This window comes from Mycteria americana, chromosome 3 (genome assembly GCF_035582795.1).
Source record: "Mycteria americana isolate JAX WOST 10 ecotype Jacksonville Zoo and Gardens chromosome 3, USCA_MyAme_1.0, whole genome shotgun sequence".
NCBI classification, from domain to species: domain Eukaryota; kingdom Metazoa; phylum Chordata; class Aves; order Ciconiiformes; family Ciconiidae; genus Mycteria; species Mycteria americana.
In genome coordinates, this window is record NC_134367.1 from 32,985,831 (window position 1) to 33,005,832 (window position 20,002).

The 20,002-nt window shown below is 35.4% G+C and overlaps 1 protein-coding gene across 1 annotated transcript in view; it reads left to right on the forward strand.

Moving 5' to 3' along the window:
* The window catches only part of ADGRB3 (adhesion G protein-coupled receptor B3), a 465,041-nt gene that overhangs the window by 176,894 nt on the left and 268,145 nt on the right, over positions 1–20,002 (forward strand). Inside the window, exons 2-5 of the mRNA XM_075497295.1 lie at positions 2,456–2,566; positions 7,724–7,885; positions 15,289–15,453; positions 19,011–19,175. Coding sequence (XP_075353410.1) covers positions 2,456–2,566; positions 7,724–7,885; positions 15,289–15,453; positions 19,011–19,175 — 603 coding nt within the window. The remainder of the gene's footprint in view (positions 1–2,455; positions 2,567–7,723; positions 7,886–15,288; positions 15,454–19,010; positions 19,176–20,002) is intronic.

Genomic DNA, 20,002 nt, shown 5'->3' on the forward strand with positions numbered 1-20,002 from the left:
TCAGCAATAGTTGAAGTGAATTGAATGTGTAAATTAAAAATGTGTTGTTGCTAAGTGGAAAAATAAGAAAGTTGAGGCATGATTAGATCCTGCATCAACGACTTGTATTTTATTTTGCTTGGTGATATTCGTGAGTAACTCCATGACGGAGTAACTCCTGAATGGAGCTACACTGGGTATAAAGCACAACCCTGAAAACTGGTCTCCCAGCCTTTGCCTCTTCACCAGAGGTCTCTGTCCTGCGGGACGCTGCGTGTGCCTGTGCCCAGCACGGGATGCTGTGGGACTGGGACCGGAGCATTCGCCACCTCCCTGTATGCCTCTGGAAAGCCTTCCTCTAGCAAAGGTCTCCCATTATTGCACCGTTTATAACTTAAAAAATAGCATTACGTCTTTGCAAGAACGGTGCCGTATCCTCTAAATTGCCTGACAAGCAGGCAGCGCAGCAGGAGACAAGAGCAGAGCCCCAGTGGCTGCGGGGCTGTGAATGCGCTGCCGAGGGAAGGTGAGGGCCAGCAACAGCTTTCAGTCCTGGCGTCTTCGGTGTGGGAGCAGTCGCTGGACGTTTTCAATTTTTGAGCAAACATGCCTTGCTTTCACAGCCTCTTCAAGGGAAAAGCTATGTAAAGTCTCTTGTCCTTCACCATGTTGTTAATTACAGTTTAAATGGTCATCTGTATCACACCTTGTAAAAATTGTAAAAGTATCGTTCTAGTCTTAATTGGCATTAGAATATTGATTGTAAAACATTAATTATAGTTAAAGATTTCCCACAGAATAAAAAGCTATCTTAAATCAGAGGAGCTGTAGAAGAGGTGTATTTTGTAAAAATATATTCATAAAATTTTATAACACACATATGTCTGTATACACATACATATATGTATATATATTTTATATATATGTATGTGTATAGATATAATTTAATTATCTTTTATATGTATTTCTGGGATGTATTAAAAATGTTGAATGTTTAATTCTCAAAATTTATTTTATTAATTAGATTTTCAAATATTCTCTTTAGAATGCCAACTGCATTGCTGTTCTCAAATGAATAATTAAATTTATATTTTAAGTGGTGCCATTAATGAATATTTACAAAAAGAAACACTAATTTGGAGAAAAAGATTACTAATTTACTAGAAAGGGGAAAAAACCTCTCTCCACTGATTGACCCCTTAAAAATATATTTGCCTTTTATTATTTCTTTACTCTAAACAGAAATTTAAATTTGTTTACTTTAATGATTTATCAAAACAATATGTTTGCAAATAATATTTATTAGTAGCATTTACATCCTATATAATGTTTTGCATCTTTTGAGGCAGGACGGTAAGTTTTATTATCTTCATGACTTTACAAATTGGGGAGAATTTTGAATTTTGCATTTGCAAAGTATCCTTCCAGCAGAAAGGTATTTTGTAATGTTTATATTCCTAGTGCTTCAGACACCTTCTGCCTCATCAGAAACTTTATGTGGTTGTAGATGAAGTAGTTTCAACGTTAGCCCACTGTTCCCAGCACACACTTCCTAAATTAGACTCCCAACAGAAACCGAATATTTAGCACCAAGCTGCAGACAGCTGTGTGTGCCTGGGAGGACCAGAGGGAACTGTGCTGAAGACGCAGCAGTCCCCCTCTAAGTGCAAAGGACCCTCCACATTTCATCACAGAAAGGAAAAATGGACTCTGAGGTAGAAGGCTAGGAGGTTTGCACAGGACCAGAGAGGGAAAATGACAGAGGTGATAAAAAATGAAGCGCTCTTGTCTCCCACACTGGGCCTTTTTGTCATCGATTTTTATAGATTTCCCCATTAAAATCAGTGGGGACTTCCTTTTAAATACTGAGGGCAACATATAACCGATTGTCTTTATAACTGAGAGGTTTCAGAAAGGAAAGAGTTCACAAGCACTTTTTCTGCTGGATTCAGCCTAAAAATTAACCAGTTTGTTGGCTAAATTATTATTATTTCGCATCGCCACCATTCCCAAAGATGACTTGTTGTCTCTGTTGAAGGCTTCGTCAGCCTGAAAGACGAGTGCAGAAATAGAAGTCCTCTGGAGGAGCAGCAGGCTCTGCCATAGAACAGCAATGTCTAATGCTGTCACAATCATTTTCTGGTGTGGTTTGCACTGATTCAAAATATAGGAATAAAATGTCTGCATTTGAATAATTGTTTTTGTCCCATGTCATGCAGCTGATTTATAGTATGTGTCACTACACTGAATGTTGGTTCATACAATAAAATCATGTTTGACAATCTGCAGGCACAAATTTAAGTATTTATTAAAAGCTGAGTGTAGCAAAGTTAAGTTGATGTTAACTGCCATGATCACTTGCCTGACTCTTACCAGCAACTTCCAGGTATGTTCAGGAACATATTGCATGAGACAGTATGTGACTTTTGAGAAATGTCTACACACAAGCTTTCATAAACCTTTATTCTGTCTTTAGAATTTGGAATGATGGGAGATCATACAATTAAAAGTCAGCGACCTCGATCTGTTCATGAGAAAAGGGTCCCTCAGGAACAAGCTGATGCTGCTAAATTTATGGCACAAACTGGTAATACATCAGTTACATTTTTCTATTTACTGTTGTTAATTTTAGCAAAACCACTGCATGTTTCCATAATCTTTTGCTGCATATTTGTCAGTTTTTCTAAGCTGATACTTTTTTTGAATCATTTATTTTTTTTTTTCACCAGTTAAAGTCCATAAATAAAGTAGCTGAGAATTAGGTAGATCATACAAAAACATGCACTGTGAATGTGGATACTGAATCATTTAGTGAAAGCATTAATTTCTTTAGCAATAAAGGCAGTCTCACACATACAAGACACAGGACAGCTTACTGTGACATATCAACATTTTTCAAAGAAGATGTTAAGAACATGCTTCAGAATTTCTTTATAAATAGACTGAGGTCTAATCCCAGCTTTAGGCGTTTATCAAATTAATTAATTACTAGGGTGACTTTAATGTGCATACATTCAGCATTTACTATCTTTGGCCAAGCACAATGCTCTATTCTCTAGTTTCCAGATTCATAATTGCTAAATGAAATTGGCCGTAAGTAGTTTTTAATTGGATGTGAAAATTATCTAACAGTTTTTCATCTAAAACATATTTTCTAATTTTGTTTAGCAACTGCATCTTCTTTAGATAAAGATACCAAAATGATATTACAAACCTAGAGCTGAAGTAATTAAAAAAAGAAAAAAAGCCTGTTTACCAACAGTTACCACAGCTGCCTTTGAGGTCAATGATAAATTTTCAGTGGTGAGTTGAATTAAGCTTTCATACAGCCAAACTACTGCCCATTTTGACATTGGTAATGATCTGTGTATCTGTTGGTAAAATCTAACTCTTTAATGGTTCCCTACACACTCCATTCCAGTAAGTTAGGGTGTTGAAAATCTTGTGCCCCATAATTATTGTATGGATTTGAAACAACTTACTCTGTATTCCATAGTTACTAACCTAGAAAATATGCCTGCATCAGTCATACATAATGCTTCCAGTTTTATATTCACTGTAGTAAAAGAGCTATAATTGCTTCTAGTTATGTTGCATGTTGACTTCCTTAGTAGAAGGGTGCTTTACTTAACAGATTTGCAGAAATCAATATATTAAGTAATCTAAATACATCTATAGCCAAATCAGTGTAGATCTGCTTGGTAAAGAATTTAGAAGGGGAAAAAGTCTGTTTTCCTCCTATTAATCTATAAGACTACTTTTATGGCTAACTCCCAGTTGATACTACTGTAAGCAAATGTAGTGGAAGAAGGGAGCCTAAAACCCTCTTGGTCTCCATGCAGTTTTTGTTTAGGCAAGCAGAACTTATTACTTACATACCTAGCTCAGACTTATAATGTTATTTGCTTACTACATAGAATAACACCTTTGCTTTTACGCTGCTTCTTGAATTCATACAATTACTCCAAAAAATAAGTAAGATGATCTGTTTTATTTCCTCATATAAATCCCTAAAACTTTCATATTATCAGGTAAAACTTGTATTTGATAATTTCTAGTCATGCATTGCAGTGCATCTATTACGGGTGTTAGAGAACTGCATTATAAATGCAGCACTTATACTATCACCTTCTGATAGATTGTGTGTGTGGAGTGGGAGATGAACGTTCAAAATTATACAGGCTTGGTTTTCAAGGTCCTGTTCTGAAAGCATGTGAGATGTATCAGCAGAGCATATAAATTTACATGCCCAACTTTGAGGAAATCTATATTTTACATACTGTAGGTTAACACATTTTAAGTAATACTGTGCTCTTTTTGGACATACTTACTAATTTTCATCTCTTCTTCATTTTGATTTTCCTTTGTAGTAATCATTGCATATTTTCTTCACCTCTAATGCATTCATTTTCTTGTGATATAATTAATGTGATATCTTCTTAAACTGATCATAAGGTTTTTTCTAACATATCTATCTCATTAATTTACCCATATATTAAGCCTAACAGCCTTTAAAGTAAATGGATACTGAGTTTATGAGGTTTCTTATATTTTAAGCCTGTTTAATATTTTATTTTGTGTAATAATAAAACAGATGCAAAAGTGCAACAAAATGTTTGTATGGTTTAAAAAGGCAAAGAGACAGGAATAGAGAATTGTCCTGGAAAAGATTTATGAAAAGCATTTAATACTGTTAGAGTAGTGGACTTAATCCACCTAATTTTATTGGGAATGGAAGAGTTTTAAAATGTGGTATTATAATATGCATTTTCCTGTTTGTAGTGATATGAGGCAGTAAAACATTTTATTTAAAAAAAAATACTGTTGAATAATTTGTTGTCCTATATGTGTAATTTTATGTGTTTGGACTGATCCTTCCCTTAGGTGTTATGGGATTTAGAGAGTATAATACAGGTAAGTGTTACACAGATCAATGAGGCCTTCCATACAGTAAGTTATGTTTCCTCTTACATGTTGAGCAGCAAGGGAGAATGAGGGCTTGGTAGCTTGCCAATAGTTAATTTGAGATTGTAGTTTTAATACAATCAACATAAAAATCTAAGGGGTCTCAAGTAACTGAAAACTAGAGGGAAAATAAAAAGTAGCCCTTTTGAAATTTTCATTTCAGAAAAGAAAAAAATGGAAAAGACATAAAGAAAACAATGGAAGATGTATTTGCAGATTATGTAGGCAATCTCAGTTTATTCTAGAAAATAAAGAAGCCTGTATTTGCTTATATTAAAACTGGTTAACTATGGTATGATATGTCTGCAAAGATGTTTCCTTCTTTAAAATATTTTAAAATAAGTAATAATCATACTGACAGCAGTACAAAATACTCTGAAAAGTTAAAAATCACCAAAAAATCATAACACATTGTGCAAAAGAAGTGGAATAGCTGATGAGATAAACTTGTTCTTTATTTTCCCTGTTTTCACTGGTTTTGCACATAACATCTTGTTAGTGTGGAGGATCTTGCTCCAGCAAATATTTAAGCCTTTATGTACATTGAAGTATACTGCTAGATTCTGCCTTTTGTGAATGGACAGTACATATATGCTCAGGACTTTTAATAATTAATATTAACTTCAAAATTCACTTAATACAATCACACTTCTTAGCATCATGTTGCTGCTATTTTTCATCATATTCCAAGGCTTAAGAGCAACTTTTTATCACTTTAAGATTTCCAACATTTTAAATTTTTAATACTTAATTTCTGAATTTTGTTAGCTACACACTGTCACCATGTCTGTGTTGGATAATGGATAATTTACACTGAGTATATATATGACTGTTTTACATAATGAGGACATCTTGAGAAACATAGCTCTGACTTTTTCTGCTGTTTGACCTTTCATCTAAACCATTTTAACAAAGGCAAAGTCAAGCTTCAAACATGTATGAAAAGACAAAAAATATTAGACTAGAAACCCATAGTAATAGAAGTATTTTTACCATGTACATAGAGTTTATAGTACACACTGTATAATTACTACTGTCTACCTATATATTAGCTATGCTTATCATATTATATCCTTTAACCTGAACCCAAGCCATATAGCAACCTAATCAAAATGCTAAATTCGTATCAGAAAAATTATTAAAACAATAATCAGTGATTAAATTTCTCATTTTTTCATGTAACAAAAAAAAGAAAATTACTAAAAAAATCACTTTGGTGAGCTTTTGTATGTGAAAAATCTCATCATTTTGTCCTTGTCCATAGAAGATGTTAGAATTGTATATAATTTTATGAAAAGCAGAGGGATTTGTGTGCTAATTATAAATAATTTTGTCTTGTTACTGAATAAAAAGCACATTTTAAAAAAAAAACATTGAATAGCCTTAGAATTGCTTCTTAGAGGACTAGCAGAGACAAGCATTTTGCAAAGCTTTCATGCTTGGCCTCTGGAAACAAAAAAAAAGAGCTTGGATAGATGTTTGCTACAAAGGCACAGTTTCAAGAAATAGTATATCATTTACTGCATTCTTGGAAGATAGCACCAGAGTTTTCCTGGTTTGCAGGCATTCCCTGGACTGCGACCAATATCAAAACTTTTGGAAGACTAGAGGTATATTGAGATAACTGAAATTTTAAGCAAGCTATTCAAGACTGAAGGTTGTATCATGCCTCTGATTGTAAGGCAGAAAATCCCATTTGTTTCAAAAAGGACTTAGGTTTAAAAATCAAGGGTGTAATAGAGGCTTCAGCATGCCATTCTATACTGATTTTTAAAGGAAGAAGGTGAACATGAATCCACAATTATTTACTTAAATTGTTCAGTGAGGTATATTCACATTAGTTTTGCATTTGCTTTCTGAGAATACTCAAGGGATCCAGTTTTCTGAACATGAATGCCTTTGGGAAAGGAATTCCAGGACTGTGTGTATGGCTGTTCATGGAAACTAAATTTAAGCATTCTTTCCTGAACATCCATGCAAGAAGACTTTATGCATTACTTGCTTTCAAAAAATAGAAATAATATAATGCACTATCTCTGAACAACAAAGAAATACATTATTCAAATGTACAGTATTAACAAATCACATCTGATAATTTTGAACATAGTGGTACTTACTATAAACAGTAAGGAGGTCTAGGGCATCCAAGAGTTTAGCACACCTGTCAAAAGCAAGGAGCAGATCTGTGCAGTAAATGATGAAATCAAAGTTCCCATCCCACCCTTCAGGTTAAAATTTGGTAAGCAAAGTGCTTCTCTTTGCCAGGGAACTTCTCTCAAATACTAGATGACTCTCCTCCATTCAAGATAACAAATGAGGTGGTTGGTTTGGGTTTTTTTTTTTTAATCAGAATTTCCTTACCTGCAGAGTTCCTTAAATTATTACCTAGCCTTTACTCTAGAGTGATAAGTATAAATATCAAACATAAATCCTTTGCTATTATATAAAAATAGTTGTCTATGTTCTTTTAGCATCCTGAGGGCAGTGTTGTTTCTAAAATGTTGAAGGACAGTAGTTCTCATAAAGTTGTAAATGATGCTAAGCGATCAAAGTGTTTTCCTCTGACAGGCGTTATGTGACTGCAGCATTGTAGGTGTCTTTATTTTCTATTCATTGCACATTTTCACAGCTGCTTTACTCCATGAACTTTTAAATATTTATTTTGGTGCGGTACTTTTTTCTTTGATTTATAAGAGCAGACGATAATGAGCTTCAGCAAAAAAAAAGTCTTATTAATACTTATGTCTATATTCATGTTTGTTTGTTGTCTTGAATACAGGTGAATCTGGTGTTGAAGAGTGGGCCCAGTGGAGTACGTGTTCAGTTACTTGTGGTCAAGGGTCGCAGGTGCGAACCAGAACTTGTGTATCACCTTACGGGACACACTGCAGCGGCCCTTTAAGAGAATCAAGGGTTTGCAATAACACTGCCCTCTGTCCAGGTAGTGTTAGCAGCCAATAAATAAAATTGTGGATGTTTTTGAACTGTATAATGATAAGAATTTGAAACTATATCTTTTTATTACTATTATTATTTTTAACATGAATTTCATAAGGCCATTTCAATTAGAGCAGAGAAGTGTAATTCTATTCAGCTGTGAAATTTTGTCATGTAGATTGTTATTTTTACTTTCAGAACAGTCAAGGTATGGAACAAGAGTCCCTTTTTCCTGACAGTTTCAGATTTTTTAAAAAGTCTATATTTTCTAATTTTCACTCAGAAAAGAGAAGCTATAGCACGAGTACAAAATACAAACTAGGGAAGAAATCCAGATCATTAATAAATTAAGAAGAAGAGACTGATTAACAGGGTGGGTTAAGTTAACATATATTACTCGACACCGTAATTGTTTCGCCATTTAGAGTACTGTCTTCTAGGCAATGGGCCAGACAATGTTCTCTGTAATGTAATGTAATGTCTTCATGGACTTCCCTTTACATTGTTCTGGCAAGAAAGGGCAACAGCTACCCATCAAAGGAAGAAAGATCAGACAAAAAGTAACTCTCTTACATCTGACACAAGGTAAAGGTCATCAGTATCTTGCATCACAGTTTTCCTACTCCTTTTGTTTCAGAGATCTGGACATAGTTGGAGTTCAGCCGTAGTTATACACTAAGGAGAAGAGACAGGCATGTTCAAGTTAGCTGCTGAAAGGGCACATCTTGTTTCTTTAGACTCTACCTGTGGATCTGATTAATCTGGGATGGGAAGCAAACGGGAAGGAATATGCCCTGTGACTACATTCATTTTCCTCTGCTGTGTCTGAAATGGAGAAAATTAGATGCATGCCTTCAGATGCACAGATTCCTCAGCACTTTGTAACATTTGATCCCAAGAGAGTGGTGAGCCATCTTCAGCTTCTGGGGAAGCTCACTCCACTTTTGAAGTAAACTAGACTGTCATACACAGAGAAACCCCTGGACTTTATCTCAATGAGTAGTAATATGTAGAATCAGACTCTCATGTTGTTACTGTGTGTTGAAAAATATCCAACAGGAAGTGCATAGGTGATCCCAGCAGAATTTGTGTATCAGCATTATAAGCATTTAGGGAACCTCTGTAATGGAAAGCAACTTAAAAGACTGTAACTAGATAAACCATCACTGTAATAAGAACAGCTGTCAGCACCTAATGCTTTACTACTGTGCTTTAGGTAAGCAATTCACATGAGATTTTCTAATATTTCAGGGCAGAAACCCCTGGACAGGGCTGAATTGGATCACTTGAAGTGTTTCCATACAAAAATGGCAGCTATTTCTAAAAAGGTTAGGCTAGCTTACATTCTGCCAGAGGTGGGATACATTGCAAAAGAACTCTCAACTTGAAAGTATAAAAATAAGAAGTGAAAAAAGAGAACTATAAAAGAAAAGAACAAACGTTCCAAACAATCAAAGATAGATTGCTTTGAAACTGCATGAAGTATGAACAGGAAAACACACAGTCCAGCACTCACAATGAGATGCAGTTCTGCCTGCTTTCTTGCTCATTTTGTATTACCTAAGAAGAGGCGAGTCACCTAATTTTACAGAATTTTATCTTCATTCTCTCCAGTAAGGAATGAAAACTTTTCATATCAAAACAGAAAAAATCCATGTAATGCAAAAGCCAAGGTAATTAATTTGCTGTCAAAGTAAACTGGAAAAAAGCTAATTCTTAAAAATCACATTGTCTAGCAAACTACTAAACAATGCTCACACAAAAGTCTGCTCCATATTTCTCACGTCACAAAGGAACTCTTTCCTTACACATGAACTCCCACTTCAGGGTATGGCTTTTATTTCCAGATACCCAGTATGAGCAATGGCTACCAATTCTCACTGGCTAACAGTGATATTGCCAAGGTATTTTCCTTTTCAGATCACCACAGCTGATTCCGATAATCTTTATGTATCTCAAGTTACCTTTCCTAAATAATTAGTCTTCTGGGCTTAATCCTGAATGTTGTTTCACATAATTACAATAACCTTATTAATTTATGTTGGTCTCTGTCTGGATACAGGGTCACTACTGTGTGGCAGTGTGCAAGATTAGCAATTTAGAAATGTGCATTTCCTAGTCACAGCTCCATTAATTTTTCAAACCTCCCTTTAATTATTAGCCTAAATATCCTCTGTCCTCATTATACTACGTATCTTGACTCAGTGAGTGCATAGTTCAGGATTATCTCTGGTCCATGCATAACAAAGTGCATAGTGTCTACACTAGTGTAATTAAAACACAAGTTTGACAAAACAATCCGAACATATGCATACATAGCTGGGATCTGGCCTGTGTACCCAGACCTGTACCACTCATTTCATACAGCTTTTGGACTCTGTTAACACAGCAAGTTTTTACATCTTAGAGTTTAAACTAGAAGCAATAAACATACAAAAATAACAGTGGTCTCTCCTTGTGACCTACAAATACAAAATCCACAAAATCTGCTGGGACATATTAATTATATATTTGCATGATTAGTAAGGGGGGGGGGGGGCGTATTTTGAGAGCTGGAATAATGTTTCCTAACCAAAAAGTTGCCCTTTCAAAATAAAAAAGGATGCAGAATGGCCTACTGGACTATACTTCAAGCATCTATCCACAAGCTTCAAGAGAACCTGTTAAACTTGAAAACACTAATGCAAGGTTTCCAGAGTATTTTCATCTATTGCCTTCATACACTCCCTTTAGTGTCCAGGATACTGGGATGTTAGGGAATACATCTCTCTGTGATCTCACTGTCCTGGAAAATTTTGAGAATGGGATTCACCAGCTTCATCATTATATCGACATCACCTATATCTATAGCTATATACATAAGTAGTGAAATAAAACCTTAAATTTCAAAATAGTACTCCTGATAATTCAAGTAAAATCACGAAGGAACCATTATTTACCTAATTTTTTGTTTAGTTATATTTGTTCCGGACCAATACTATTTCAGGGGCAGGAGTCCATTAGGTAATTCAGTCTGGCTTGGAATCAAGAGCCTTCTAGAAAAGTGCAGCATAGTAGGCAAACAAAACATAGCTCAGGTAACCACTGTTGTTACTGGTTCTTTTGTGAGCAAAGACATCTCAGGATCCAGGACTGCAGTGCCACTAATTCATTTTAGCTTAGTGGATCATTTCTAACACAGCTAAACCTTCAAGGAGAAAGAACATGGAATTTCCATGCCTGTAGATCATCTCAATTAGTTTCTATGTCTCCTTCTCCATTGCCTTCAACAACTTTTACCACAAAATTTAGCTGAAGCTCAGCATTTTCAAGCTTATGGGTCAAGCAAGACATGGCAGGAGCAGGAATACCCCAAACCATTTCAAACATTTCTATGCTCAAAAGCTATATTTTGGCTGGTGTGATATGCTAAGACTGCTTTACTTATCTTCCTTTTTTTCTCAGGGCTCATGTCAATGAAGTTTAGCCATACTGCTGAAACGTTGCACATTTTGATATATTCCGTGCCTGCATGGTACACCATCAAAATCATTGCAGAGAAATTATCCCTATCTTTTTAAATCCTGTAGCTTTATTGTTAGTAATCTATGGTCTGGAAGTTCAGGCCTTCACTTGAGAGGAAGAAAATAAAAGTAAGGAAAACCTGGGTTTATAATTAGAAAGAAACACGGCAGGAGTAGCTGTATGGCTTAAATGTGAAGGTTAGAGAGCAGGTGTCAGAAAGTCTGCTGAGTTTACATATTACAAATTTAAGAAAGATTTTTGACTGCACAATTTAAGCTATACTAAAGGAAACTATACCACTTAAGTGAGTTTAAATTTGTGCATACAAACCCTCTAATTTAATTTTAAAAATTCCTTTAATGTAGCATCTGCTTAGATGCAGTTATTCAGCCATATTCAACTATGATACCACTTACAATGAAACGTCAATGGCCATAATAGCTTTCCAATATCTGTTCAGTTTAAAGCTGAACAAATCAAAAGCATTTAAACCCCAATAAAAATCTCCCAAAATATGCTTGTAGGATGAAGGCCAGCATGGCCTCACGCCTCCTCCCACTTCACAGCAGTTGCGTATTGTGAACACTGTGGGTGTTCACTTCAACATGATTAGGTTCACAGAGTGGCAGAGAGAAGGGAAAGATGCTCCGCAGTAATCCAAACTCGTTGTGTTAGCAATGTTTTTGACAGATAAGTTGGCAATAATCTGAATATTTTTATCCCAAATAATGAATCTTGCATCTGAAACTGTATTATAGAAAACAGTAACTCCTCTGTGGGCCAGCTCTCCATCTGGTGTAATTTGGCATAGCTCATCTGGCTATAATTCATGAGATGTTGTAGGGGGTTTTGTATTTAGAAAATGGTGTTAAAGAAAGAAAATGTAAATGAAATATCAGAAAAAAATATTCAAAGGTAAGAAATTTTAAATTAAGATGTTCTTTTAAAGCTGATCTGCATAATACTGGACACTTCTGTGATGCATTGAACAGGTTAATTCTCCTTGATATTTGTTTGCTGACATTGGTTGTTTTCTTCGTGATATGCCTTTTCCATCCTTGACTTTATTAGTTACCTATTAGTTTCAGTTATACAAGTCTACTTGTATAACTATGCTTGTATAACTATACAGTTATACAAGAAGGTACTGTGAAATTTTTACTTAATGAGCTAAAATTTGTCACAGAAGATGATCTGGGACACAGCTTACTTTAAACCACAAACAGATAGAGGCTACTGTAAGTATGAATCCACCCAAAGTGAAACATTTTGTTTGGCTTATGTTAAGATCCAAAATCAAAAAAGAATTATTCTGTGTTGCTGCTAACATGCAGTCACTATTGCCAGAAGAAATATACAACCTTTTGGCTCAAGACAGGATCTTTAAGGAGCCCCTCAACATACATTTTTGTCATTTTTAAATAAGACAACTAACTTATAATATTTTGACAGCATCATATCAAAACTCCAAATTAAACATTAGACTAAAACTCATATGTACCCTGAAAAACCTCAGCCTGTGTCTACATAGTGTCTAGAGCTTTCTAATTTATTATTTTTTACAGAATAATCTTTTTCTAGTTTGGATTAATTTTTATTTGCTATGTCTTGTACTTTTTGAAGTTCTTGTAGTTGCACCTGAACATCTTGATCAACCATTGTGGAATCAGGAGATGAAATTATGTCATTGTTATTACTGACTGCTGTTTGGAATCTGATCTGACAAACTGGTTTCTCATTCATTTTTCTCATATGATAAAAAATTTGGAGTCTTCGAGATACATCTGGATTCAGAATCTAATACATTGCCAATGAGAAAAAAGTCTTCAGATCATATGGCTGGATCAAAGTAGCTGTCTAAGTATAGTACCTGTTGAGAAAAGATGAAATGTAAGGGATTATATGCAGATATAGTTATTAATTTATTAGTTTTAGAAGAGTTAGGTTTCCTGGTTTTGACCAAAATGTCACAGTTAATCAAGGTTTCTAAAATAACTAGACTAAAATCTGTCACTTTAACATTAATTTTGAATGTTCCTGAGGTTTTGGGGTTTTTTTTGCTAATATAATGCAGATTGATGTGATATTTAGAATAAGATAATTTTAATAAAGCTATCCATGTAGGATGTGGAATAATTATTGTGCTTTTTCACCACTTGTATGTGACCAACTAAAAACCTTTCGTCAATCGGGCAGTTATCTAGTGGGTTAAAATCTTCCCTGAATGAAGCTTGGCATTTTCTGTCAGGTACAATTTCTCAGAAGTTAGCTCACAAACTTTTTACCTCAACATAGCATCTGAAATGACAATTTTCCTTACTTTTAATGAAATGCAATAGCACTTACCTACATGCAGAATTCTCCTTGATCTTATTGATGATTTTGTGATAATATGCCATGGAGCTAAACCTCTTTCTGCACCGTAGGCAACTGAACTTCACCTCAGGAAATTTTATTCTGATCCCTACAAGAAAAGAGTTTTATTTGTAGCAACTGGGCAGGTGACACATGCCTTCAGGGCAAAGGAAACCTATACATGAGAAGTTCTTTCACAGTGATGAAAAAAAGAGAGGACAAAACAGAAAATCTAATTCTTCTGTAATGTTGTGAACCATTACCAATGATACACTGAGACGATGTACACTATTTCCCCTCCAGACACCCTTCAAACAGACAGAGTTGCAGAAACACAGAGTTGTATTATATTGAGTGCGATGCTCAGTCTGGGTACTAAGTCTCTGGATTTTTCTTAAATGCCTAGCATTACTACAGTTCTCATTACCACATTCCTGTTCTCATACAGCCTAATTTAAACCTGTGCAACTGTTTTCATTTAAGCAGAAGAAAAATAACTAAAGTTTGTTTTGCAGTATTTTTCAATTTATAAGGAACTGTTTTACCAATGCATGTATGGAATTGCCTTACCAGTACATGGTTAATTATGATGATTCATAATTATGATGATTCTAATAATTCATGGTTAATACATGAATATTAGAGAGCTTTCTGAAAATTTAACTCCAATTGTTTCTGAAAAGGGAATGCATATAGTATAGAAGTTAATATGGATATTGTATATTAGTTTCTTCTACAGTGGAAAAAACCGTAAAGATGCATCTTCTATGATTCTTTATATTAATTTTATGACATACATGTATATAAAAATATTGGTATGTGTTTGTAATTTATTGTGTACTCTGAAGGTGTTTGAAGTATGCTGAGTGAACATTTTTTTAAGATAGAGTGATGCATGTATTACTGTATATGTTAAATCAATGAATATGTTCATGTAAGGAAATAGCATGAATCTCTTTTGCTTATGTGGTCTTGGAATTTTTGAGGAAGAAAATCAAGCACGTGTGCTGCCATGTTTCCACCAGAATTTAAACAAGTGAAACAATTGTAAGATAACAGCCCCAATTTATGATGGTGACACAGTAAGAAATTATTGCATTTATTCCTATATTTTCAAAAGAAAGCTTAATTTTGATTGCTTCAAGTTTTCAGTGTTGTCTTGAGACATAAAGTATATGCCTGATTTTCACAAAGACTAGTCTCCTGAAAATCAGGGCTATTAAAAATATCTCAAGTCAGGCACCAAAGATAAACTAACTTTTGAAAAGGGAAGCCATCTTTCTTAAAAGAATGAAAGAAAAGAAAATGTGGTAGCGAGATTATTTAAAGATTAGAGAAAATGGTTCACAGTTACATATATTTTAGAGAAAATATACTTTTTAAATTGAAATTAACTAAATTTTGTAAAGGATTTATTTTCCAATGCTAAAGATTACCTATTGAAGTTGGCAAAATAATTCCCGTTTAAAATATTGATCTTGTTTATTTTGAAATCCTTCTGTTAGTTGTGTGTCTGTTTCTGGTTAAAATCTGTTTGGTTTGTTGCAGTACATGGCGTTTGGGAGGAATGGTCACCTTGGAGTTTGTGTTCATTCACATGTGGTCGAGGCCAAAGAACTAGGACAAGGTCATGTATACCTCCCCAGTATGGGGGAAGATCATGTGATGGACCTGAAACACAACATAAACCTTGCAATATTGCACTCTGCCCTGGTGAGCTCATATAGCAACTCTCTGCTTTGTTACAGTGCATTCGATGTGGGTTGTTCGTGATTTCTTTTATTGCCCTTTGCACGCAGAAAAAAGAATGTTATGCAAAGTGAGTAGGCGGGGTAATATTGTTCATAATTCTGACAGTAGTGATTAAAGGATATAATCAGGATGGTAACTCTGTTCGAGATACTACATGGGCAGACAATTCTTAGTTTCTTCAAGACACTCTCTCTGTAGGGCACGGTATGTTGTGTAGGAAATCTTGATTCAGGATGGGTCTTGGAGAACCAAAACGCAAACAACTTTCTGAGTGTGGCTTAAAGGGAGACATTCAGAGGTCACAGTTTGTGTCCACCATACCTGTTTGAATTATGTTTGCTTAGAGATTCACTGTAATTATTTGTTTATCATACAACAAACATATTTGGGAAACCGTAAAGTTTTAATTGTTATTTATTCCAAATGGATATTGCCAAATGGATACATGTGCACAGAGAGAAAGGCTGACACAAGCTAGGGCATTATTTGAATCCCAGTTAAGCCCTTATAGTAAGAATTTTAAGTGCCTCATTTCTGGGAGTTAGTTGGTAAACCACTTTCAAAAAACTATCCCTAACCAAGTAAACAATGTGTGGGCTTCATGTTAAACCTTCCACCCACTGAAACTGAAACTAACTCAAAAAATCATGTATTCTTTCAAAATTTATTTTAGTTTTTTTTCCATAGGTTATGATTCATTTTGACCAAAATGTTCAATACGTGTATATATTTATACATATGTATATATCTATACACATATATATGTATATATGAGTGTGTATATATATGTACATAATACCTAAGTATTACAATGAGTTCAATAACCATAAATTATTATTGAAGATTACATATATATAATATAAAAAGGTGTCAGGTAGCTGTAATCTGAGAAATTTCTTTCATTAATTCTGTCTCACAGTGGAAGGTTGCCCTTGCAGTTGGCTTGTTGAATATCCACAGTTCACAACACTGCTGCAAGTAGATTCTCCATGACTGGAGCTCTTCCTGAAAAGGGTTGATGGACATTTCATTAGCAAATGGTTGTCCGATCATTTGAAAACAGAGATGAAGGAAAAAATGGAACTTAGTGCCTCACAGAATTAAAATTAAATTTCTTATATTTTTATAAAACCTGAACTTTGCTTTTCTTCTGGTCAGCAAAGCATACTCCAACTTTAGGACAAAATTTGTAGAAAAGTTTTAGTCTTGAATGCAGCTGCAAAAATTTTGAATTAATCCAGTTTTTGGCCAAGTTAGCAGCTGTGCAATTTTACGTGTGCCTACACAAAAGTAATTAACATGATATATGATCATGAAGCAGAGTTGACAAGAAGAGAAATGCCAAATAAAAATAGCAGAGAAGAAATTAATACATTCAGTTCACTTCAGTATTGCAAAGAAACACAAAAGATATTACAACTAATCTGTCAAAATAAGCAGTTATTTGAGAATTCTGGATTTTGAACAGTCATTTGTACCTAAATGACTTTCACCAGAGGAAGTTATATACTGGTTGCATTTAAAAGTAACAGTTTAAATCTTTGCTGAATGTTAAGATTTGCTGTAATTTGAATGTTCAATTTTATAAGGAAAACTTCATGTTGAATTCTTTAGTCTTTTAATGATATTTCTGATACAGAAAACTCACACGCTATTTGCTCCTGAAGATAAAGAAGGGAGATGTATGAAATATATATGAGAAGCCATGGAATGAGTTTTCTCCAAAGACACTATAATAATTGATTCAATCTTTCCTACCCTAAATAATGCTATATAGCAATGAATAAAACTGAAGAGGGTGCATTGAAATGTAATTTCCATAATGTTTTCCTCTTCACATAAAGCTTTTATGATTAATGAGTGCAACTAGCTTCCATGTTTGGAAAGATTTCCATTTTCTGCTGAATAAATAATCGGTGTGCAGCTTCATAGCTTGAGAAGCATCTGCATTGAGAAGTGGTTCATGACCAGGCATTACACAGAATATTTAATATAGAACTTTAGGAAGAAGCCTCAAAAACTCTCTTCCTTTAATTCACTGGTTGCTGAGATACTGGGCATTAGAGATACGGATAGTATTTTTGAACTGTTAGAAATGTTCTGTGTTTACTCTCAGACAATAGTAAAATAGTTCACCTCCATATTTCATTGAACAGTGGTGCACCCATACACACACAGTACATTAAATCACTGACTTGAAGATTGTGCTTCCTATTTTAATTATTAACACCATCATCTTAGGAAGCCGCTATTCCAACCCTTCTTTAGAAGAATCCTGAAATCAGGGGTTGGCAAGCGCGCCAAGTGAAGTTACTCATTTTCAGTAGTGGTGCTTTTATGGCAATAGTAGTTATAAAACCAGGTTTTCAAGGGCAAGTATTAATCAAAATTGTACTACAACTTACGTTTTGAGATTATATTGGGTAACTGCAGGTGCAATGAGGAACTGATGATCGCTGAAGTCTGTATGAATGCAGGATTCTGAATTAGCACAATCAGTAATAACACATTTCATAATGCTTACCCATTTTCAAAAATAGTGTATACTCCTATTATCTATTGTAGACCATATAATTTTTAACTTGTATGGGAACTTAATTGGTTTATATTTTTTATTATTTTGTTTTTTAATATTTTCATTTACCTCAAGAAGCTTTCTGATATACAAAATTAAAAATAAGAGTCCTAAACCTTTACTCATGGGAATATGCATCCCAACTCAAATGTATGGGCTAATACAAAATACTAAATACAGAACTGGTCACCATATCTATATTGTTTAAAAATTCAACTTGACAAATTCAGAAAGAAGATTATGCAATATGCAAACACAGAAGCAGACCTGAGGAGGAGGGCAGGCCATTTCTGTCCTCCTACATTTTATCTCAAAAGAATGTTGAAGAACTGGGATCATTTACCTTAGAGGGAACATGAATGATAAAAGTATATGCATCATTATAAGTATAGAGAACAGAGACCGTATGTGAGGCAAAGTGGTAACTCCTGTTTTCCTTTTCCTGTTCAACTAAAGAGACCTAATTTCACAGTCAGGACCAATAATCTTATAAACTGAGCCATCTAAGTTATTGCCACAGCTGTAATAAATCACTTTGAAGGGCTCAGGGTTTGCATGATACAAGATTGGCCCCCACTTCTGCCGAGAAAGATAAGACCAGTCTTTTTAATAAGGCCTTGTTTTTAATAACCTTTCAAACCGTATGGCATGTGAGCAAAATCATAATTTATCTTTTGTTATATCAGTGTACAATTAGAGGAGATGAAACCTTCTTTACTTGAAGAAAAAGGAAAACAGTTTTAATTTTTTTTGAAGTCGCTCATAATGGCGGTTTCTGTATTTGATTGCTGTAAGACGTTAAGCGTCTTCAGGCTAGGCCCAGTCCGAGGGGCTGCATTCAGGCCTAAGCTGAAACCCCCTAACCTAGAAGGAAGCCGCGAGGCCCTGCCCGGCTTAGGTGGTAACTCTGCTGTGTCCATCTCTTTTGTGCCTGCCGTGGCAGTCGACGGACAGTGGCAGGAGTGGAGCTCGTGGAGCCAGTGCTCGGTGACCTGTTCCAATGGCACCCAGCAGCGGAGCCGGCAGTGCACAGCAGCGGCCCACGGCGGCTCCGAGTGCAGAGGGCCCTGGGCCGAGAGCCGGGAGTGCTATAACCCTGAGTGCACCGGTGAGTACCGACTGGCGCGGGCAGCTGCAGCTCCACCTCTCCTGCTCAGGAGAGACCCAAGGGCTGGTCTTGCCCGTAGCTCTGAGCTGGGAACTGGGGGTACGCCGGCAGGCTCCCGGGCCGCCATAGGCCTCAGCGGGCTGCGAAGGGGCAGAGCAGCCACCTCTAGAGGGAGGCCTGGGGCCTCGCTCTTTTTTATATGATGAGCCACCTGGAGATACAAAGCTAAAGAATACATCCAGAAAGACTGCATGATGGGCTGCATATCAGCTTTTCAGTTTTATCACCACTTAAAGGACATTCCACAGTTTTAGAAAGATATGTTTGAGGACTAGAAAACTTGATAAAGTGTCTCATGATCCTAGAAAGTGAACAAGTATGAGTTGATTCCCTTTTACACTGAAACTACTTCATGATCCTCCAGCAGTATAAAAGCAGCCTTCCAGGGTTGGTAAATTACATTTATACCTACTTTTAAACCTCATTTGCACTGTCAGAGCATGTAAAAATCAAGCTCCTAAAATATTGCATGCAAAAATTTTTTTTTTAGTTTTTTAAAGGGTAGTTATGCACATTGCAAATGTGTATCATTACTATGCAACAGCACTATACAAGTATATAGAAAAAATATACAAAAGGGACAATGTCTGTTTTGCAGCGTAAGTGTAAGTTAATGTGCGCCAATTTATCTCGAGATGCAAGTCATTTAGACAACAATCCCGTATTTAGGAGCCACGTAGAGAATTCCCCATCTTTCATGCACCTACATCTACCACTTCTGTCGCTGTTATTCATATCTGGGAGGTTTTCTTCTCTTACCCAAGTAA